The 23,124-nt window shown below is 40.7% G+C and overlaps 3 protein-coding genes across 5 annotated transcripts; 2 read left to right on the forward strand and 1 right to left on the reverse strand.

Annotated features, from left to right (window-relative positions):
- Positions 1–13: 13 nt before the first annotated feature.
- Positions 14–5,053, forward strand: LOC306867596 (rho-related GTP-binding protein RhoA-B-like). 3 transcript variants are annotated; one of them, XM_079413348.1, is made up of 5 exons: positions 14–123; positions 2,178–2,340; positions 2,416–2,536; positions 2,607–2,737; positions 4,190–5,053. In XM_079413348.1, exons 2-5 carry the CDS (start codon positions 2,185–2,187, stop codon positions 4,361–4,363), a joined length of 582 nt encoding a protein of 193 aa, XP_079269474.1. In that variant the 5' UTR covers positions 14–123; positions 2,178–2,184; the 3' UTR covers positions 4,364–5,053. The 3 variants fall into 3 exon arrangements, with proteins under 3 accessions (XP_079269474.1, XP_079269475.1, XP_079269476.1); XM_079413349.1 differs by having other exon boundaries at positions 47–123; positions 1,932–2,340; positions 4,190–4,668; XM_079413350.1 differs by having other exon boundaries at positions 70–123; positions 2,183–2,340; positions 4,190–4,668.
- On the reverse strand, positions 4,661–16,431 carry LOC306867595 (transmembrane protein 43-like). Its single transcript, XM_079413347.1, has 12 exons — positions 16,307–16,431; positions 16,083–16,220; positions 15,870–16,004; positions 15,551–15,645; positions 15,425–15,474; positions 15,288–15,357; positions 15,132–15,202; positions 14,935–15,062; positions 14,757–14,831; positions 12,772–12,873; positions 12,577–12,694; positions 4,661–5,635 (listed from the first exon to the last, which is right to left on the reverse strand). Exons 1-12 carry the CDS (start codon positions 16,316–16,318, stop codon positions 5,433–5,435), a joined length of 1,197 nt encoding a protein of 398 aa, XP_079269473.1. The 5' UTR covers positions 16,319–16,431; the 3' UTR covers positions 4,661–5,432.
- Positions 16,432–21,216: 4,785 nt separating this feature from the next.
- LOC306867218 (free fatty acid receptor 3-like) lies at positions 21,217–22,182 on the forward strand (the record flags this gene model as incomplete). The annotated part of the gene is made up of 1 exon (XM_079412810.1): positions 21,217–22,182. The coding sequence occupies one exon, from the start codon at positions 21,217–21,219 to the stop codon at positions 22,180–22,182; it is 966 nt and encodes a 321-aa protein (XP_079268936.1).
- Between the last annotated feature and the right edge of the window lie 942 nt (positions 22,183–23,124).

The following is a 23,124-nucleotide window of genomic DNA, read 5'->3' on the forward strand; positions in this document are numbered from 1 at the left end:
AGCCAACTGAGAGGACTCTTATTTTGACGACTTGTTGTTCAATCGCCTTCTTGTCTGGTTGTGTCTGGCTTCCGGCGCGCGCACAGAAGCGACCCGGAAAACTCGAGCCGAGTTGAACTGAAGGTGAGCTCGAATTTAATCTATTTTTTTCTTCATTACGCTTTTTCTAAAAGATCATCGACTGTTATTAAACTTCTCTCGATCGAGAGAGCATCGTGTTTGGGGGTTTTAAGCTCTGTACTGAGGAGAATGGCTCACTTCCGCTTGTGTATGTTAGCCTGTTAGCTTCGCTTCGACATAAAAATATATTCAGACTTTTAAAAGCAACCGCGTGTTTATGAACAAAAGAAAGCAAGCTCTGAGTGTCACAATATTCATTCATTTCAGTCTAAACATCCGCATTTATACCTGAGTGAGAAGATCTTAAATCCGCTTATAAACGCTCGTTTTCATACGAAACTCGCTTTTATTAGTTATTAATATTCTTCAGTGGCAGTAGTTTTAATGTTTCTGCATCAAGCATTTTTGGGGGATCATGAAAACAAGAGCAGCAGGTCATCTCATCCCCAACCTTTAGAAATAAAGTTGTTTTTATAATGATAATAACACCAAGTGAAGCCCGTTTTGAGGCTTTTATGAATAATTATTTTTGCCTGTATTTCTCGTGTGTTCTTGCTCCTCCACATAATCGCTTCTGTAAGTCACTTTTACTGTATTTAGCTAAAAATTACTACAATTTACTGTTTTATTTTTAAATTGTAATCAGCATCTGAACACTGTTAAACCTCTTATTCATCTTCTTTAATAGTTAAGTATGCTGTGTTTATATGAAGCTCTAATTGAATTCATGTCACTTTTTATAAATGATTTTAATACCTTTTTAAAGTTTTCTATGACAGAAGTTTAATGTTTCAGGTTTAAATGGTTTTGGGGTGAATCTATGAAAATACAAGAGCATCATTTCATGCCAAATCTCCAAAAAAGTAAACTTTGCATTATAATAATAATATTTAACATAATGAAAATGAAGCACTGCACTATACTATAATTCATTGTTTTTGATATTTGATTGGGAAATGTGCTTTATTGTTGTCAAGATGAAAAATATTAATATTCTAAAGTATGCTTTATTCTATATCTAAAAATATAACATGTATACTTGCATTTAAAACATTACTTTTATTTTGAAAGGCCAGTCTCCATGTCTAATAATAGGAAACCAAACCCTATTATTTATTTTATTCAAATTAAAGGGATAGTTCACCCAAAAATGAAAATTCTGTCATTAGTTACTCACCCTCATGTCGTTCCAAACCCGTAAGACCTTCGTTCATCTTCTGAACACAAATTAAGATATTTGTGATGAAATCCGAGAGCTTTCTGACCCTCTCATAGACAGCAACACAACTGAAATGTTCCCAGGTCCAGAAACATAGCAAGGACATCGATAAAACAGTTCATGTGACATCAGTGGCTCGACTTCAATTTTAGCAAAGCTACGAGAATACCTTTTGTGTGCAAAGAAAGCAAAAATAACAATTTATTCAACAATTCTTCTCTCAGAGTATCATGACACATGTGCCGCTTTCTCCTGCACGTAAACTACGCTGAGGACTACTGTGCATGTACAGTTGAAGTCAAAAGTTTACACCCCCCTTTCAGAATCTGCAAAATGATGATTATTTTACCAAAATAAGAGGGATCGTACAAAATGCATGTTATTGTTTATTTAGTACTGACCTGAATAAGATATTTCACATAAAATGTTTACATTTAGTCCACAAGAGAAAATAAGTTGAATTTATAAAAATGACCCCGTTCAAAAGTTTACACCCCCTTGATTCTTAATACTGTGTTGTTATCTGAACGATCCACAGCTGTGTGTTTGTTTAGTGATAGTTGTTCATGAGTCCCTTGTTTGTCCTGAACAGTTAAACTGTCTGCTGTTCTTCAGAAAAATCCTTCAGCTCCCACAAATTCTTTGGTTTTCCAGCATTTTTGTGTATTTGAACCCTTTCCAACAATGCCTGTATGATTTTGAGATCCATTTCTTCACACTGAGGACGACTGAGGGACTCATATGCAGCTATTACAGAAGGTTCAAACACTCACTGATGCTCCAGAAGGAGTCACCCTCTGGTCTCGACCGGGAGAATAACTCTGCGAAACTCTTTTAGCGCAGAGATGGCGGCGATCCGTAAGAAGCTGGTGATCGTGGGCGACGGTGCATGTGGGAAGACCTGCCTGCTCATCGTCTTCAGCAAAGACCAGTTCCCCGAGGTCTACGTGCCCACCGTCTTTGAGAACTATGTGGCCGACATCGAGGTGGACAGCAAGCAGGTGAGGAGAGTCCGGTCAGCCGGAGCGGTGCGAGCTGTGCTAATGATGTGCTAACGCTAACGTGTGGTGTTCCAGGTGGAGCTAGCACTGTGGGACACGGCGGGGCAGGAGGACTACGATCGTCTGCGCCCGCTTTCTTACCCCGACACTGACGTCATCCTCATGTGCTTCTCCATCGACAGCCCCGACAGCCTGGGTAAGTGTCACGCTAACCACGCTCACGCTAGCCCCGTGCCCGCTGACCTCTGACCTCTCTGACCCCACAGAGAACATCCCTGAGAAATGGACTCCGGAGGTCAAGCATTTCTGCCCCAACGTTCCCATAATCCTGGTGGGCAACAAGAAGGATCTGCGCAACGATGAACACACTCGCCGCGAGCTCTTAAAGATGAAGCAGGTGCGTAGCTCGCATTAGCGCTAGAGTTTGTCCTGATTAGAGGTCAACCGATACGTTTTTCGTGCCAATATTTAGTGTTTTGTCATTTTTGCCATTGGCTGAAGATGTGGGAAGCAGGACTCTTATTTTGAAAGTCTGTTCTCCATCTTCAAATTTTTTTTCTACGAGTAGTAAAACAAACCATGTTATTTGTTGTATTTAAATGATGTAGTGTGGCGTAACACAAGGAATTATGACCATTTATTTTACGTGATGGTGTTTGTATTATATGTTGTTAGATGCAAGTTTGATTGAGCAGATGTAGTTGTAAAGCATAGATTTGTCTAAATAAGTGTCTGTGTGTATTTCAGGTTTGTTTGTAAAAAAAAAAACAAAAAACAAATTTTAGTTACTTGAAATAAAGTCAGCGATTATGATTAATAATAAGGCAGATATATAAACCGATTCATATATCAGCCCATATTTGGCACGTCCTAATTATTAGAATCGGCTGAAATGTGTGCAAAGCTTTTAATTTGAAAGCCCAATTTTCATATTCAGATCTAATAATTCATAGAGAAATTATTGCTGTTCATATTTTCTCATAAACCGCCTGCGGTCAGGAAAACAGCGAAGACTTTCAAAATAAGAGTCAGGCTTGTACCTAAAATCAAAACCTTTTTATTTTAAAACTGAAATCAAAAACTATGTAAAACTATATAGACATATATGACAAAAACAACAAAAAATATCAAAATAAAAACAAAGTTAAAATATTAATCAAAACTATTGCACATTATGCAAAACAATGTTTTTTCCCCCTTGTTATTATTGGTATTTTGTTGACTATATAGATTTTACTACTATCGGCACAATCTTTTTTTATTGCCTTTGAATATATTTTCACCAAACCCAGAGGAAAAAAAAAGAGTGCACTTCCATATTGTAGTTAAAGTGCTCTATTTTTGTATTTAAAATACTTAAAATGATTCTTTAGTACTCCTTAAGATACTATCTCTGTATTTAGTCAGTACACTTGAACCCATCTTTCACACATTAGTACAATCAAGTGTACTACAAGTGCTGACTAAATACATTTTTACATAGAGATAGCATGTTAAAAGCACATTTTAGTTCATATATTCATGGTGTCCCAAAATAGCACAGCTGAGTGCTACTTAAGTTCATCTCAAGAAGTACTAAATAATCATTTTTAGTAGTTTAAATATAAAAATAGAGCACTTTAAGTACAATATGAAAGTGCACTCTTTTTCACCAAGGAAATCAAGTATTGATTGACCTCTAATTTGCATGTATTGACATTTTAACATAGTATTTGTGTATGTTTATATGAGATTTTGCAGTGTGATTGAGTGTTTCTGCTCTAATCTGTCTCAGTATTATCGCTGTAAGTGAAGCCGTAGCGGAGGGTTTTTGCTGTGTTTTCATGACGTCGCTCCATCTGTCTCTTAGGAGCCTGTGAAGCCAGAGGAGGGCCGCGACATGGCCAACCGCATCTGTGCCTTCGGATACATGGAGTGCTCTGCCAAATCCAAGGACGGCGTGCGGGAGGTGTTCGAAATGGCCACTAGGGCGGCGCTGCAGGCACGCAAGGGCAAGAAGAGCAACAAGTGCCTGCTGCTGTAAACAGACTGCGCTCGCCTCCATTTTATCCCTTTTAACTGAATCAGTTCATCTAGTGTTGAGAGTTTATGTCAGTATTTAACGTTTCTGTTCGTACGCCACTGGATTCGCCACAAGAACACACAAATATGCAACGACGACTTGGAGAAACAGCAGATCAGGACCGCGGACCAGACTTGAAATGCATTCTTTTCTTTCACAATCAGCAGAATTTGGTATGTTTGTGTATTAAAGCCTTTATAAGACGCGTGTTCTGCTTTGTGTTTCTCCTGCTTCGCTGGTGAAAACATGACGCTGCAGTGAGGATTCGTCCTTTATTTCACACACCATCACTAGAAAATAAACATCACACACACAGATCCTGCAATTAAAGCTCCTATGCAAAGATAGAGGCGGAGGAGATTGAGGCTTCTCCGTTCACGAGTGCACTTATTCTCTTACACAGTATTTTCGTCGTGTTTTCTAGTAGAAATATCTATGCATTCACATACATCAAGATAGATTTACTGGAGAAGCCAAATGTCAGAAGACATGAAGTCTTGTTTTCTGACAAACTGAACGAAACGAAGTGAGTTTTTGCTTAAAACGAACAAATATCTGACAACAGGGTCTGAGAAATCAAATGGAAAACAAAATTGACACATTTGTTCTTGTTCTCAGCAAAAACCTAATCTATTAAACTTGCCTTAAATCTATTTTTCAGTGGATTTCATTCATTTTTTCCAGAAAACAGGACTTTGAAGTCACTGTGAATTTCTTGATTTAGAAATGTTTAGATATTTGTACTGCAAAACAAGACTTTTTTTTTAAGTGTAAAATAAGCTCTGTGGTAAACATAGCTTGACTTTGATGAACATTCATTTTGAAGCTGTTGAGTTTTAAAGGCATGTTTGTAATAAGTATATCAGAGCATCTGGGTTGTGAATGTGTACACCAGAGATGATTCTTGAGTTGTGTTTATTGCAGACTAAGTTGAAAAGCCCAGAGGAAGCTCTGGAGGTGAATAGCTCTTCTCGGTGTAATGCAGAGACGCTCGCAGCGGCTGGAGGTTTTGCGTGAGATGTCAAACGAGTCATTGGTTTTTCTTGGCCGGGGCTCTGGCGTGTGCGAGAAGGAGCGGCAGGAGCGCGAGTAGCGCAATCATCGCACCCAGTAAAGGCCGATAGAAGATCCATCCGGCGGCGATGGTGAGCAGCGACAGTGAACACGAGACACAGAGCGCAAAGATCTTCAGCCCTGCAGACACCAGCTCCCTCAACACAGGAACCCAGTCCACTGACCAAAGAGAGAGAGAGACAGTCACATCAACCCTGAGAGTGTGTGTGTGTCTGTATAGTGTGTGTGTGTACAACCCTCTACGGGTCGGCAAGTGAGTTCGGCATCAGGCCAAAAAAAAATTATTTACACTAGATGGTGGCCAGAACATAGACAAAGGATAATTTAAGAAATTAATTGACGACAAATGCAACTAGAATTGCCTTTAACAGACGTTTACAGTGTCTTTTGTAACTGGTAGTGAGCTGTTACTCTGTGTTAAATCCTGTATTAAGACAACATTAACAAAAAGCCACATGCGTGGCGGTGTCTGGCAGAGTATGTGAGCGGAGTGGAGCGTCAACAATTCCCCTCCACGCTCCGCTCCGCTCACATACTCTGAGAATAACTGTTGCTGTCATGACAGATCTGTTTCAGAACCAGCTGCTATCAAAATAATCTGGTTGCGGGCGCGGGTCAGATATTATTGCTGGTGGGCCAGTTTTGGCCTTCAGGCCACCTGTTGCCAACCACTGCTCTACGGACACCTTGGCAATTGAATCGCCATTGGCTAGTAGTTTTTTTTTTAGTTTACACACTAGATTGATATACTATATATATATTCACATAAATACATGCATACACAGTGCCCTCCATAAGTATTGAAACAGTAAAGACAAAATTGCTCTGTTGGCTGTGGAGTCAAGACGTTTACAAATATGATTAAAAGATGAATATGAGCCAAAACTACAGAATGTCACATTTTATTATTAGCCGTTTCAACACATAGATGTTTTACCAAATAAAAAGAACAGCACTTTTAGAGTTCATCCCACTCATTGATGTGAGCATAAGTATTGGGACAGTTGAACATAAGGCAGATATAAAAGATGAAAAGCTATTATTTAGTTGCAGATCCCTTGCACACAATCACAGCAGTGAGTCTGGGACCCATAGACATCACCAGACTCTTGCTCTCATCCTTTGAAATACTTTTCCCAGCCTTTAATGCAGACAATTCCAATTGTTGCTTGTTTTGGGGAGTTTCTGCCTTTACTCTCCTCTCCAGCTGCTGAAATTCATGTTCAATCAGATTTAAATCTGGAGATTGACTTGGGCAATCTAAGACTTTCCATTTCTTTGCTCTTATAAACTCCTTGACTGAACTGCTGGGTGTTTTGGGTCATTGTCCTGATGCAATATGAAGCACTTCCCAATTAATCTGGTGGCATTTTCTTGAATATTGGTAGGCAAGATGGTTTTGTACCCTTCCAAATTCATTCTGCTCCTGTCATCATACATTAAGTCATCAGTAAAGTTGAGAGGGCCTGTTCCAGAGACAGCCATGCATGCCCATGCCATGACACCACCTCCACCATGCTTTACAGATGAGGCTGCATGCTTGGGATCGTTGCAGTTCCCTTTCTTTCTCCACATTTTTGCTCTCGCATCACTTAGATAAAGGTTCATCTTTGTCTCATCGGTCCATAAACACAGCTCCAAAACTCTTCTGGCTCACCTTTGTGCTTTTTTGCAAACTCTAATCTTGTCTTTCTATGTTTGGTGCTGGTCAGAGGTTTGCATCTTGCTGTGTAGCATCTGTAATTCTGTGTCAAAGTCTCCTGAGGACAGTAGATTGTCAGAGCATCACCCCAGCTTTCTGGAAGTTGTTGCTGATCTTACAGACACGTCTTTTAGGATTCATTTTCACAGCTTTTATGATTTGTCTGTCATCAACTACTGTTGTTTTCTCAGTCGATCAGGTCGTTGTTGGTTGCTGGTGGTTTCCAAACTCTTGATTTCTCCATGCCCTTTGTTTTTGCTAGAGCTCTAATTGACTTCCTCTTTTCTTTTAGCATCCAAATTGCTTGCTTCTCTCTCAAAGTCAGCTCCCTCGTCTTCATCCTGGTTTGTGTGTCATCATCGAATGCAGGATTCAGAATACAGAAGTAATGGATATAACTGATACGACACATTCCCTGCTTTTAATATCTGAAGAATTAATGCAACAGGACACAGCTGATCACTTAGAAAGACCTGTGAGGAAACTGCTCCAATACTTATGATCACATCAGATAGAGGGATGAACTCTAAAAGTGATGAACTTCTTAACTGGTAAAACATGTATGTGTTGAAACGGCTAATAATAAAATGTGACATTCTGTAGTTTTGTCTCATGTTCATCTTTTAATCATATTTGTAAATGTCTTGACTCCACAGCCAACAGAACAATTTTGTCTTTACTGTTTCAATACTTATGGAGGGCACTGTATACACACACAGTTGGGCAAAAAAGTATTTAGTCAGCCACCAATTGTGCAAGTTCTCCCACTTAAAAAGATGAGAGAGGCCTGTAATTTTCATCATAGGTACACTTCAACTATGAGAGACAGAATGGAGGGAAAGAATCCAGGAAATCACATTGTAGGATTTTTAATGAATTAATTGGTAAATTCCTCTGTAAAATAAGTATTTGGTCACCTACAAACAAGCAAGATTTGTGTCTCTCACAGACCTGTAACTTCTTCTTTAAGAGGCTCCTCTGTCCTCCACTCATTACCTGTATTAATGGCACCTGTTTGAACTCGTTATCAGTATAAAAGACACCTGTCCACAACCTCAAACAGTCACACTCCAAACTCCACTATGGCCAAGACCAAAGAGCTGTCGAAGGACACCAAAAACAGAATTGTAGACCTGCACCAGGCTGGGAAGACTGAATCTGCAATAGGCAAGCAGCTTGGTGCGAAGAAATCAACTGTGGGAGCAATTATTAGAAAATGGAAGACATACAAGACCACTGATAATCTCCCTCGATCTGGGGCTCCACGCAAGATCTCACCCCGTGGGGTCAAAATGATCACAAGAACGGTGAGCAAAACTCCCAGAACCACACGGGGGGACCTAGTGAATGACCTGCAGAGAGCTGGGACCAAAGTAACAAAGGCTACCATCAGTAACACACTACGCCGCCAGGGACTCAAATCCTGCAGTGCCAGACGTGTCCCCTTGCTTAAGCCAGTACATGTCCGGCCCGTCTGAAGCTTGCTAGAGAGCATCTGGATGATCCAGAAGAGGATTGGGAGAATGTCATATGGTCAGATGAAACCAAAATAGAACTTTTTGGTAAAACCTCAACTCGTCGTGTTTGGAGGAGAAAGAATGCTGAGTTGCATCCAAAGAACACCATACCTACTGTGAAGCACGGGGGTGGAAACATCATGCTTTGGGGCTGTTTTTCTGCAAAGGGACCAGGACGACTGATCCGTGTAAAGGAAAGAATGAATGGGGCCATGTATCGTGAGATTTTGAGTGAAAACCTCCTTCCATCAGCAAGGGCATTGAAGATGAAACGTGGCTGGGTCTTTCAGCATGACAATGATCCCAAACACACCGCCCGGGCAACGAAGGAGTGGCTTCGTAAGAAGCATTTCAAGGTCCTGGAGTGGCCTAGCCAGTCTCCAGATCTCAACCCCATAGAACATCTTTGGAGGGAGTTGAAAGTCCCCAAATCATCACTGCTCTAGAGGAGATCTGCATGGAGGAATGGGCCAAAATACCAGCAACAGTGTGTGAAAACCTTGAAGACTTACAGAAAACGCTTGACCTCTGTCATTGCCATCAAAGGGTATATAACAAAGTATTGAGATTAACTTTTGTTATTGACCAAATACTTATTTTCCACCATAATTTGCAAGTAAATTCATTAAATCCTACAATGTGATTTCCTGGATTCTTTCCCCCCATTCTGTCTCTCATAGTTGAAGAGTACCTATGATGAAAATTACAGGCCTCTCTCATCTTTTTAAGTGGGAGAACTTGCACAATTGGTGGCTGACTAAATACTTTTTTGCCCAACTGTGTGTGTGTGTGTGTGTGTGTGTGTATATATATATATATATATATATATATATATATATATATATATATATATATATATATATATATATATATATATATATATATATATATGGGTTAATTAGGGGTGACCCCGAATAGTCGAAGATTCGATACGAGGAGCCTGATTCGACTCCCAATCTCAGTCGAATATTTGCCGGGTGTTGTGATCAAGCCATTTTGGCTATATGGGGGTCCTCAATGTCTGATTTCACATAGAACTACTGGTTTTCGCCCATTAAGTTAATATAGAGCCTATTAAGTTAATGCTGTAAATAAGAATCCGAAAAGAAAGTTGTGCGTAAATAAATCCAACCACCAAGTTTCACTTTCCATAATCCGTGACCGACAGAGGAGCATCTTGGTGGCAGGGCTTTAAATCTTTAACAAGACTCTAATTGATAGGCAGAGTGAAAGACTGGATTTATTTCAGTCAGGTGTGATTTCAAAACATTTCAGCCAGTTTATATATGTTGTGTATATTATCTCGTATAAGATGCATTTGGTTGAGTTATGCTGCAGTAAAGTGCTTCATTGTAGTACTACGGTGATTATCTCTCTAGCGCACGGCGCGAGCAGGACAAAAAACAATGCAGAATATTAATAACTATAACTGGGACTGTCATATACATACCATTATAATAAGAACACTATTATAATTAAATGTGCATTTTTAGAGTTTAATTGACGTGTTTCTGCGTGTTGTTGTGAGAAGAATGCGTCCACAAAAGGAGTTCATTCAGAGCTGCGCAGACATGTTCACTTCTGCATTCTGGGTACTTCGTGCAGATAGCCTATAAGTCGTAATATTAACATGGTGTTGTATAAATAACGAAGCGTATTCTATATGAGATAAATGAGTTAAATCCCAATGATTTAAAACCTGCTATCAAATGCTTCATTCTACTTCAGTGTGCGCAGCTCAAAACAAAAATGAATATCTTCTGTCATATACATAACGTTATAATGAGAGCATTGTTGTATAACATTGTTTGTGAATTCTTAGGGTTTCGCAGATGTTTCATGTAAACTATTTTGCAATCAAAACATAAACATTATTTTTGTATCTGCGAGGCGTCCGTTCCCAGTGTGTTAACGTCAGACTGTCGAATGTCTGACTTGACTCTTGGTAATGTATTTTGCCCCGCCCCCAAACATATGATTCGACATATGTCGAGATCTGTCGACTATCGAAAATTCCGATTCGACGATGAAAATGCTTAGTTGGGGACACCCCTATTATATATATATAACGTTTGTAAAATGGCACTCCTTTTTAAATATCTTAAAGTACACTCTCAACATCAGTCAGTGAAGCATTATAACATGATAATGAGAGAACTTCAATTTAGAATTTCAATTAGAATTAAGACTTGGTAACCATGTATGAATGCATATTAGTCATTTTAACTGAATTTAGGACTGGTGGTGGTGCTGTTTTGGTCATTCAGTGTTTCTGTAAAAAATTGAAAAAACTAACAATAATACTGATAAGATAATTATTACTATTATTATACAAATTCTACTAATAAGAACAAAATAAAAACACACTAAGGATTATTGAGCTTCTGGGTTCATGAATATTAATCAGGTTGTCTGCGTTCGCTGGAATCAAAACAGGGAGGATAATAGGTGAGCACCAGCCAATGAGATTGTCGTTTTCACATTAGCTCCGCCCACTACCAGAGCACCCAGCAGTTCTTAAAAGCGGAAGAATTCCAAAAGAACTCCGTTATTTTAACAGGAAAGTACAACAAAAAATATTGTTTACATGTAGCGCGTTAATTCTGCATACACACTCACCGGCCACTTTATTAGGTATACCTTGCTAGTTCCGGGTTGGACCCCCTTTTGCCTTCAGAACTGCCTTAATTCTTCGTGGCATAGATTCAACAAGGTGATGGAAACATTCCTCAGAGCTTTTGGTCCATATTTACATGATAGCATCACGCAGTTGCTGCAGATTTGTCGGCTGCACATCCATGATGAGAATCTCCCGTTCCACCACATCCCAAAGGTGCTCTATTGGATTGAGATCTGGTGACTGTGGAGGCCATTTGAGTAAAGTGAACTCATTGTCATGTTCAAGAAACCAGTCTGAGATGATTTGAGCTTTGTGGCATGGTGCATTATCCTGCTGGAAGTAGCCATCAGAAGATGGGTACACTGTAGTCATAAAGGGATGGACATGGTCATGAACAATACTCAGGTAGGCTGTGGCGTTTAAACGATGCTCAATTGGTACTAAGGGGCCCAAAGTGTGCGAAGAAAATATCCTCCACACCATTACACCACCAGCACCAGCCTGAACCATTGAGACAAGGCAGGATGGATCCATGCTTTCATGTTCTTTATGACAAATTCTGACCCTACCATCTGAATGTCGCAGCAGAAATAGAGACTCATCAGACCAGGCAACGTTTCTCCAATCTTCTATTGTCCAGTTTTGTGTGAATCGTAGCCTCCGTTTCCTGTTCTTAGCTGACAGGAGCGGCACCCGGTGTGGTCTTCTGCTGCTGTAGCCCATCTGCTTCAGGGTTCGACGTGTTGTGTGTTCAGAGATGGTATTCTGCATACCTTGGTTGTAACGAGTGGTTATTTGAGTTACTGTTGCCTTTCTATCGTCTCTAACCAGTCTGCCCATTCTCCTCTGACCTCTGACATCAACAAGGCGTTTTCGTCACACAACTGCCGCTCTGGATATTTTCTCTTTTTCGGACCATTCTCTGTAAACCCTAGAGATGGTTGTGTGTGAAAATCCCAGTAGATCAGCAGTTTTTGAAATACTCAGACCAGCCCGTCTGGCACCAACAACCATTCCACGTTCAGTCACTTAAATCCCCTTTCTTCCCCATTCTGATGCTCGGTTTGAACTTCAAGTCGTCTTCACCACATCTAGATGCCTAAATGCATTGAGTTGCTGCCATGTGATTGGCTGATTAGCTATTTGTGTTACCAAGCAATTGAACAGGTGTACCTAATAAAGTGGCTGGTGTGTGTATATAAGACTCTCTCACTCTGTCTCTGTGTGTGTGTGTGTGTGTGTGTGTGTGTGTGTGTATTACCCAGTGTGTATATGACCCGTGTGCTCAGACTGACGCTCAGGAACATGAGGGCCCAGCCGCCGAGCCTCAGAGCCCAGGTCTTCATGTTGTTGAGCTGATGCTCTCGAGCGAACAGCTCCTGTGGGAACACGAGCACAAGCGTGAGCGTCACACCTGTGTCACGCATCCATGTGACCTCTGACCCCACACACACACCTCTGCGGTCAGATCGCCCATGTACAGGATCTCCAGCACGTCTCCGGAGCGCGTCCTGAAGGGCTTGAGCTGATCGCCCCGCTGCATCGCCACCACACTCACCTACAGCACACACGACACACAGTCAGATCTGATCATCAGCCTTTCACGCTCAAGAGAGTCTCATACACGGAGGAAAACATGCATTCAGTGCAGATGCTGATGTTTATGATGACATTCTGCTGCTTGTAATGTAAATCAATGAGATGTTTATAACAGTGCAGCAGATACTGACATAAAACAACCTAAATATCAGTCATCACTCTATATCTCCAGTAATATGTCTTAGTAAGATGAGATGTTAATGATCCAAGCATATAATGCAATGCTGATTGAGAGATGAAGAAATAAACGCTCCTCAAAAGATCCTGATGATCAGATTTGAGACGCACTGATTTATCTAGAAAATGATTGATGGAGAATCAAGTAAAGCTGAGCTGCTTCAGTCCAGTAAGAGTTCATCTGGAGATACGACTGCAGTTATTCTGACCTTTACTTGATCAAAATCAGTCAAGATTTGATTCTGAAGCTGGATGTTTGTACAATTACACTAGAAGAGCTTTTACTCTAAACTCTCCATCAGAGTCAGAAGACATGAGGAGATTGAGTGTGAAACAGCAGAGTTTCCTCGTGTTGATCATTTAGAGCATAGGTCACTAACAGGCGGTCCTGATCCGGACCCAAAAGCCGTCCCATACGGACCCGTCTACAGCCAAAACAGAAGGTTAAGATTCAAACCTGACGAGGCACTTCTATTTCAGACGGCGCAGCTTTTGTAGTCTGTACGGTAGTGGGGTCGCCAACTGGCAGACTCCGGTCCGAATTCGTGAAGGCTTTTGACATAATGAAATGAATAAATAAATACCAAACGCAAATTTAATAAATAAAATTTATATTAAGCACATCAAGGTCAGCTCTAGAGCCATTTGGGTGCAGTTGTGCGTGCAGTGATGAGAGCAAAGAGCGGTGCGCTGCATGCGCGCAGACAGATGAAACTCTCAGTGAGTGAAAAATGATGGCATTTTCAAAAATTAGGAAAGTTGACGGGTCCTTAAAAAGTCTTAAATGGTACAAGAAAGCCTTAATTATGATTTCAGAAGGTCTTAAATGTGGGGACTGAAAGACAAGAATTGCGATTAAACTTAAAAAGGCTATTCATTCAATAAATATGAGCGCTGCACGTTTCAGATTCAGCTGCTGCGCTGCTTTGTGGAGTCTGTCTCTTGGGCTTGTGTCCTGCCGTTCCGCTGGAAGAGGATGATTTTCCATTTCCAGTCAGCCTGTACGTCTGCTGTTGTCAAAGACCAATGTGAAAACAACCCATGATTTTAAGCAGCAAACACGCAGAGTTGTAAATGTGAACTGGTGGATCAACAAGAAGATCATGTGTTGTAAAATGTAAACAATTAAGGCAGTAAAATATATTTATATATGTTATTTAATTAATATAATAGTTGATGTTTTTTGTGAAAGCCTGCATCTGAACTGTAAATCATGCTTTTTACAGTCATTTTATTTTATTTATTTATTTTATTTTTGTGCAGGTCTTAAAAAAGGTCTTTAAATGTCTTGAAATTAAGCTTAAATATCTTGCATATACCCTGGCCTGGCAAAAACCATCAATTGTTTTTTAGAAGAGGAGGGTTCATTACTGGACCTCAAGGCATTTTACGTAGTTGAAGACCCCTGATTTAGAGGCTTTAAATAAAACACAGTAGTTTATGGTTAAAGGGATAGTGCGCCCAAAAATTGACATTACCCCCAAACCTGTTTCTTTCTTCTGTTGAACATAGAAGATATATTTTGAAAAATGTGAGAAACCTAACTGTTTCTGGTCCGCGTTGAAGCATTGGATGAACTGACTGCTATATTTCTCTCCAATAGTGCAGGATGATGTCACGCTCAGAAACACATCTGAATCTGCAGATCTGATTGGCTGTTCTCACCTTGTGGGCGGGGCCAGGATAAAATCCGTCACCGCTCAGACCGGCGTAAACGAAACGAACACGAACATCTCCGACCTGAACCAAACACAGGACAGCGGTCACCATGGAAACCAGTGATGTTCACACTTGTGATTGTGTGTGCGTGCCTGTGTGTGTGTGTGTGTGTGTGTTCGCTCACCTCCGGGCGTCGAGGGTTGGCCGTGTGGTAAAAGTAATCGTCATACACCGTCAGGAAGGCGTTGGTAACAGGAACAGGAAGTCCTTGCAGGCTGAGCGTGTGGAAGTCGTTGATCTGCTGCAGCAGGCCTGGAAACACACACAGAGCGTCAGCACACCTGCAGCGGCTCCAGGAGCAGCAGCGAGAGCGAGAGCTACCTTCAGACAGGAGCAGCCTCCCGACCCAAACGTCCGGCGCCACGACCGTCACGCTCTCCACCGCCATCGCGCTGAGAAACCACACACACACACACACACACACACACATCAGAAACACACCGCGCCGCAGCGATCGTCACAGCGCACGCTGCTCACCTGGGGTTCATGTGACCGACCTCCTGATCGAAGTGCCTGCTGCTGATGACCTCTGACCTCCACTCGGTGTCTGCAAGAAACACAAGCTCAGAGAGACGGCGGCGAGACGCGCGGAGGAGCGGCGGCGCTACACTCACTGTACGAGTACGTGGTCTCCGTCTTCTTCTCTCCGTTCTCCTCGTAGTCCCTGAGGTGGATGAGACAGACGCGAGTGAGTGAGTGAGTGAGTGATGAAGGTAGACGTGATGAAGCTGATTACAGACCTGCTCTCGCTGTGCTCCACCCACTGGTACATCTCCACCCTCCTCTGCAGCTTCACCGCCTGCACCGACACGCCGTAGTTGGGATCGTACAGCGGCTGCGACACAGACAACACCATCAGCTCATTACATCTACTCCAGACTCACATTAATATGTTCATTTCAAAACATGTCAAGTCATTAAGTGTTTGTATTTCCAACACAAAATATATGGCACATAATATTTATTGAAATGCTCCTCTTTATCGAGTTTATGGACACTGAACGTCTTTCCTGAGGTTAATGTTGCGTCACGTGACATCGGTTGTCGTGACGTCACTACCTGGGCGGTCCGCAGCGGCGCGGACAGGTGAACCAGACGACCGTCGTTCTGAGGGTCCAGCGTCACGTCCGGGTGAAGAGACACGACCTGATTGAGACCCTCATCCAGAGCCGAGGCCGTGCGCAGAGCGCGCCCCTGCAGACACAGATGATTGACACATGCACGCGCTGCATGACTGATCGATCATTGATTGATTGATTGATTGGGTCTCACCTCGTTCGTGAAGAGCACGTATAAGGACAGCGAGAACAGACAGACGCCCGCGATCACGCCGCCGGTGCTCGCGCTCAGACGCTCCAGGAACCCGGGGGACCGCTCCGCGTGAACGCGCGTGTGCTGCTCACCTGAAAACTGACAGACGCGGTGTTTTTATTATTATTATTATTATTACTGCAGCAGTGAACGGATCTTATTAGCCACAGATCGGCGCGACTTACTGCTTCAGTCATTCTGTGTGTTTCAGGAACTCGCTTTGAAACGACCTTATAATGCGAGAGAGCGCGAAACTCACTAAACTTGACCAACTAGTCGAGGAAGTGTTTGGCGCAGAGCATGCTGGGAAATGTTGTCGCTTTCGCGCGGAGCATGCCGGGAAATGTAGTCATACATTGTCAATCAAAACGGTGATATATGAAAAGAGCAAGTCTCCCTCCACCCATCCTCACCACATACTACAGCGGCTCCATTGAGAGTGTGCTGACCAGCTGCAGCACTGTCTGGTACGGGAACTTGGAAAAACAATAGAAACCACAGAGGTTTCCACTACAAATACCATTACAAACATTAGCTTTTAACCAAAAAATGGTTTCCTGTAGTGTGTTTTGGGACATATTTTATTAGGATGTATAGGTTTTAACAAGCCACCAATGGAAGATGATCAATTACCAGCAGAGAAGTTTACATTAAAACCAATACAAGTTATAACCAGTAAAACATTACAAATATGTGGTGTGTCTATTGTTTTTCAGCAGGGTTATTAAAGTTAATTTTCTGAAACTGAAAAATATAGCAAATGTGTAAATCTTGAGTGTCTGGACAGACTCTCTGTGTGTGTGTGTGTGTGTGTGTGTGTGTGTGTGTGTGTGTGTGTGCTGGGGGGGGGGGGGGTGAATGAGAGAGAGAACTGGCATTTGTTTGTTGACGTTATGCAAGCCATGTGGAAACATCAACCTCAAAGATAAAACTGATAGCTTCTTAATACAATATTGAACCAAAATATTTTAAATGACTCAGGGCTCAGTTCTTGGACCGCTTCTCTTTTCTGTCTACATGGCATCACTAGGTTCTGTCATTCAGAAACATGGCTTTTCATATCACTGCTATGCTGATGACACTCAACTCTACCTCTCATTCCATCCTGATGATCCGACGATAGCTGCTCGCATCTCAGCTTGTCTAACAGACATTTCTTGCTGGATGAAGGACCATCACCTTCAACTCAACCTAGCTAACACAGAACTGCTTCAACTGCTTCTGTCCAGGCTGGACTATTGCATTGCTCTCTTGGCAGGTCTTCCAGCCAGTTCTATCAAACCTTTACAATTAATCCAGAACGCAGCAGCAAGATACATTTTTAATGAGCCAAAAACAACACGCGCCACACCTTTATTCATCAATTTGCACTGGCTACCAGTAGCTGCTGGCATAAAATTCAAGGCATTAATGTTCGCCTACAAAACCACCGGCTCTGCAGCCCTTTACCTAAATTCATTACTTCAGACCTATGTGCCTCTAGAAGCTTGCGGTCTTGCAAGTGAACAACACTTTATTGTTCATCCCAAAGAGGCACAAAATCGCTTTCACAGACTTTTAAAATAAACGTTCCCTCCTGGAGGAATGACCTGCCCAACTCAATCCCAGCAGTTGAATCCTTATGTCGCGGTCCTACTCCACCGGCCCTACTCCGAGCGGGATTCGAACCGCGGTCTCCGGCGTGGGAGGCGGACACTCTAACGCTAGCGTCAGTCGCTAGAGCGCCACTTGAGATCGGGGAGTGAGGTTTAACCTGCACAGCACTTACCCGCTGGCCTCTGCTACACTTATCCATCTTAAAGAATCGGCTAAAAACACATCTCTTCCATCTTTATTTGACCCTCTAACTCTAGCTCTCTCTATTCTAATTCTATTATTTAAAAAACATGCCCTAGCTCTATAGCCGACAGACCATCGCTCTCTATATCTATTTGTATTTGTGTATATTAATTTTTAATTATTAGTCAGTTTGTGTGTCGGCTCAATCATGGTATAGCAGGACATTATTAAAATTACTACAAAACACAGACACTAACGCCTTGTGCCTGAGACTTAAATGAAGTTGTTTTCATTAATAACAACAATAATAAATATAGCTACAAGCAGCGATTACCGGGGTTCAAGCACTTTAAGGCCTTTAAGGTGGTATGCTTTTAGGGACTCATATGCAACTATTACAGAAGGTTCAAACACTCACTGATGCTCCAGAAGGAGAAACCATGCATTAAGAGCCAGGGGGTGAAAACTTTTGAACAAAATGAAGATGTGTACATTTTTCTTATTTTGTTTTCACCCCCCGGCTCTTAATGCATTGTGCACTTTATTGCTCAAGTGTTGCGCAATGACTGGTGGGTAAATTTTTTTTAACTTGTGATTGTGAGTCACCCAATCATATTTAGGGGAAGGATATGAGCTGTCAGATAATCTTTTGATGTTTATTAAAGAGTTTGGATGAGAGTGGTTTTTAGTGGTTTCAACCAAAAATATAAACAATATGAAGTTATTATAATGACTACAAATGACCGTAAAATAGCAACATCTAGTGGATCTTTTGAATATGAGGGAAGATCTAGAGTAGATTTGAAGTGGTCATTACTCTATGTATATTCTTTTATTTCATCCAAATCTGGACAACAGAGTAGTATAGATGACCCATGTGCTTAACTATTCTGTGACACAGTTATTCTGTAATTATTGTTATTTGTACTATAAAATGTATAGTGTGAATGTTTAACATGGCCACTGTATTGTCAATATAAATTAAACTGCTCTTACATTCTCTGGAACCATTTCATTTTCCTGGTGCAGTTTTTGCATATGAAAATTATGAATTGATGCAGCATGTAATATTATAAATATTTTTATATAATTTATATGATAATATAATATGTTTTTATGTGTATGTCCAGACATTGTTTAAATCCTTAATATCAATTAAAAAATACTCCTTACAATTATTTCCGGGCCTCATATCCGTACCAGGGAAAAAACTAAACAAAACAATAGTCAACTGTGGACAAATAACCATGTGATAGTTTGTGGTCTGCAATAAGACACTCCCCAGGAAAGATCGGAGAACTGATAAACATGCATGATGCATGATAAAAGTTACTGTTAAAAACGAGAGGGAAGCCTCAGCCGTAACCTGAAGAGTTGTGGTGAGTATTTACAAGTCTTAAAATCTATTTGATGTTTTTGAAAATATGCTGGACTGTAATACACCTGCTTTACTTATTTATTGTGGTGAAAAACTATTAAAACACCACCATCTGATCTGGATCTGGTGGCTGCAGTGACCTCAGAATAAGAAAGAAACAGACTAATATTAGCGTAGATGCCATTCTTCTAACGATGTAACGAGTACATCATGTGTTATGAGGAGTGTTCCCGGTTCCGGTTGACCTAATTAATGCAGCCTAACAATCCTTTAACGGATTTGAATTATAGAAACGTATTAGTGTGTTATGTGTAAAACAGGTTAAAGAGATGGGTCTTTAATCTAGATTTAATCTGACAGAGTGTGTCTGCCTCTCGAACAGTGTTAGGTAGATTGTTCCAGAGTTTGGGCGCTAAATAGGAAATATATATATATACAGTGGGGGAAAAAAATATGCTATCCCCTGCTGATTTTGTACGTTTGCCCACTGACAAAGAAATGATCAGTCTATAATTTGAATGGTAGGGTTATTTGAACAGTGAGAGACAGAATAACTACAAAAAAATCCAGAAAAAAGTATTTAAAAAAAAAATTATAAATTGATAACTGTCCATCGTCCGTTTGATGCGGTGCAGTTGTCCTGTCTCCTTAGCAGAAAAACGCCCCCAAAGCATCATGTTTCCACCTCCATGTTTGACGGAGGGGATGGTGTTCTTGGGGTCATAGGCAGCATTCCTCCTCCAAACACGGCGAGTTGAGTTGATGCCAAAGAGCTGGATTTTGGTCTCATCTGACCACAAACAACACTTTCACCCAATGGCTCAATTCTAAACGTGTTTTCATAATGTGACAGAATGCAAATCATACTACTGTTTATTGTATCATTGCCATCCAGGTGTCTGGAGTGTGTTACAGAACGACATTGACTTTATGAAGACTACTAATAATAGAGAGAAATACATTTTGGTAAGTTCCAAATAAAACTTTTTTAATATCTTTAAAAAGTTTTATTCTATTAATTTTTTTCATAATATTAAATGGGTCATCGGATGCAAAATTCACTTTTCAAGTTTTTTGAACATAAATGTGTGTTGGAAGTGTGTGTACACATCCATCCTATAATGATAAAAATCAATTGTTTTTTTAAATCCCTATTTTAAAATCCTCTCTCAAATCAGGCTGTTCTGAGATTCCTGTCAGAATGATGTAGTTCTGTACAGAGCCCCCCCCCCCCCCCCCAACGATAGTTGATTGACAGGACCGTCTTACCTTAGCCCCGCCCTGAGTGAGCTGAGAGCTGTCTGCCTCCGGTGCGGGGAAGACAAGATGTCTCCGATTAAGCGATTGAAGTGTTTAGTTGTTGGATGTAGTAATGAATATAGCAGTCGTCATTTACTCCTGACATCTGAGCCGCTGAAGACGCAGAGGATTAATGTTACTTTAGCTTTGAAGTGAATGCGGCGATCCCCGATCTGCCTAAATGCATCTATGTTCACACGAATCATTCATGATCCAGCTTTATCTACAGAAGAAGTGAGTGTAAGGGTTTTTATGAATCTTTGCAAATTGCTTTTTTTAATAACGTGCTAGTTACTTGTCACCCCACGGAAGAGAGGGGTGGGGTCAGAAGAGCTCATTAGCATTTAAAGCAACATGAATTAAAACGGCGTGCTGAAAACAGAGCTGATTTTGACAGGGTAAAAACCAAAAACTCAATTTACCATTGAGAAATTTTAACCAAAGTATGTTATAGACTTTTAATTAAGACCCTAAAGAATCATATCAACTTGTGGAAAATGGGCATCCGATGACCGCTTTAAAAAATCAAAGAGAGTACATCTTAGAGTGTATGTGTTTATATATTACAGGTGCTGTTTTAAGAACTTGCAGGGGTGTTTTCTACAGTAAAGCGAAGAACTTTACCACAGGCCAACAACAATGTCAGAAGATTCGACAGCGTTTCTCGTCATTTATATCATCACTTTCCTGATTGGTTTTCCTAATGCTTTGCTGGCGTTCTGCTCATGTATTCGCAAGATTCAGCGTAATCCTATCCCCATTGACATGTTCATGTTGAACCTTGCTGTTTCTGACCTCTTCTTCCTCACCTTCTTGCCTCTAAAAATGAAAGAGGCTGCAGATAACATGGCTTGGAACATGCCCCACATCCTGTGCCGCTTCAGTGTGATCATGTTCTTTGCTCCTCTCTATTCCAGTAGCCTGTTCTTGGCAGCAATCAGCACTGAGCGCTATGTGTGTGTAGCATTTCCAGTTAAGTATAAAAGTCCAAAAAGGTTAATTTATACAATGCTTATATGCGTTATCATATGGCTGCTTGTTGTAATAACTTCAATATTTCCATACATGGCAGCATATTCAGATTCTGATGAAGTGGACAACAACACTAATAAGCACTCCCTGGATGCCGAACCTCAGAACTGTTATATTAACTTCACAGAGAAACAGCTGAGAGCATTGCTTCCAGTGCGGCTGAGTTTAGCAGTGGTTTTTTTCCTTCTACCCCTCGTTATCTGCTGCTTCTGTTACATCGGTTTAATTTGTATTTTGATAAAGTGTCCTCTTTTCAAGCGACAGCGTAAACTCCGGGTGATTGGACTGGTTGTGGGGACTCTCCTTGTGTTTGCCATTAGTTTTGCACCCTACAATGCATCACACATTGTGGGCTTCATCAAAAAACAAATCCCAAATTGGCGCATGAAGACTTTAATGCTGAGCACTTTAAATGCATGTTTTGATCCTATTATATATTTCTGTATCTCTAAGGATATGAGAAAGGCCATCAAAGTATGTGTGAAAACCGTATGCAATGTTATGCCTAATAAAGCGATTTGTTGCTGTTGTCGTAAACTTAAGAATGGTATCACCAAAATGTCTTGTAATTAAATTACACGAAACAATGTACAAAGACATCATATTACATTATATTCTTAGGGTGTATACGTTTTTATGGTAGGCTGCAAGCAGAAAATCCTACACCTTGTAAAAATATCACTAAAATAACTGACCTGAGAGCATCTCGCCGATGTTTGTGACAGCCCCAGACTGCTTTCAGATGGACAGGGTCCCTACAAAGTGTTCACTTCTCCTTGTTCCAGGATATCTGTTGAAATTCACTTCACAAAATGCATTCGTTCAGAACACCCTGCATGGTCATAGACAACAGTGGCACATATCATAGAGGTTTCTCTCATGATGACAATATACTACAATGTATCTTTAGTATCATGCTTTCATTTCATGTAAAAGTGTATATAAAACATCCAAGTGTTGTTAATAATTTAAAAGGGTGAAATATCTGTTTTGATGTTTAATATGAAAATAATAAAAGTCTATTTTATCTTATTAAATCATAAGATTTGCACTGTAACTCACATCTCGTTCCCTTTATAACCGCGTACAAACCACACAATTGTGACTAAATAAACGTAATAAAAACACCTCACCCTACAATTGCTGAAGTGTTCCAAAGACAAATAGTTCCTGTACCTTATGTTTTGTCTCTTCATTGAAGGGAAAATTGATTTGCTGGAGAAAAGTGTGGTTGTTACCACAGAAATATCATCTTAGAAATAAGTTTCTTATAAGATCATTCATAGATGTTATCCAGCAAATTATTATTTACAAAAATGTATTTGTGAAAATATTGAGTGTTTAACACCTTCTTCACTCTTATGGGAAAACATACTCTTTGGCTTCACAGACTATTCTGACCAAGAAGAACAGTACCTTTACTTCATTCATTTACTTATTCTATTGACCACATTTCATATTCATAAGTGTAAATTTACCAATAATTTTTTTTTTTTTATGGTTTTGTTGACTGAA

The sequence above is a fragment of the Barbus barbus genome (genome assembly GCF_936440315.1).
Source record: "Barbus barbus genome assembly, chromosome: 49".
Classification (NCBI taxonomy): Eukaryota; Metazoa; Chordata; class Actinopteri; order Cypriniformes; family Cyprinidae; genus Barbus; species Barbus barbus.

What these genes read in the sequence shown, in the direction of transcription:
- LOC306867595 (XM_079413347.1), bottom strand. An exon ending in ACGTGCTCTTCACGAACGAG is followed by an intron (nt 16,005 to 16,082) that starts GTGAGACCCAAT and finishes CTGTGTCTGCAG; the next exon opens with GGGCGCGCTCTGCGCACGGC. An exon ending in CCAACCCTCGACGCCCGGAG is followed by an intron (nt 14,832 to 14,934) that starts GTGAGCGAACAC and finishes TGTTTGGTTCAG; the next exon opens with GTCGGAGATGTTCGTGTTCG.
- LOC306867596 (XM_079413348.1), top strand. Translation starts at nt 2,185, where the DNA reads ATGGCGGCGATCCGTAAGAAGCTGGTGATCGTGGGCGACGGTGCATGT. An exon ending in TCGAGGTGGACAGCAAGCAG is followed by an intron (nt 2,341 to 2,415) that starts GTGAGGAGAGTC and finishes GTGGTGTTCCAG; the next exon opens with GTGGAGCTAGCACTGTGGGA. An exon ending in AGCTCTTAAAGATGAAGCAG is followed by an intron (nt 2,738 to 4,189) that starts GTGCGTAGCTCG and finishes TCTGTCTCTTAG; the next exon opens with GAGCCTGTGAAGCCAGAGGA.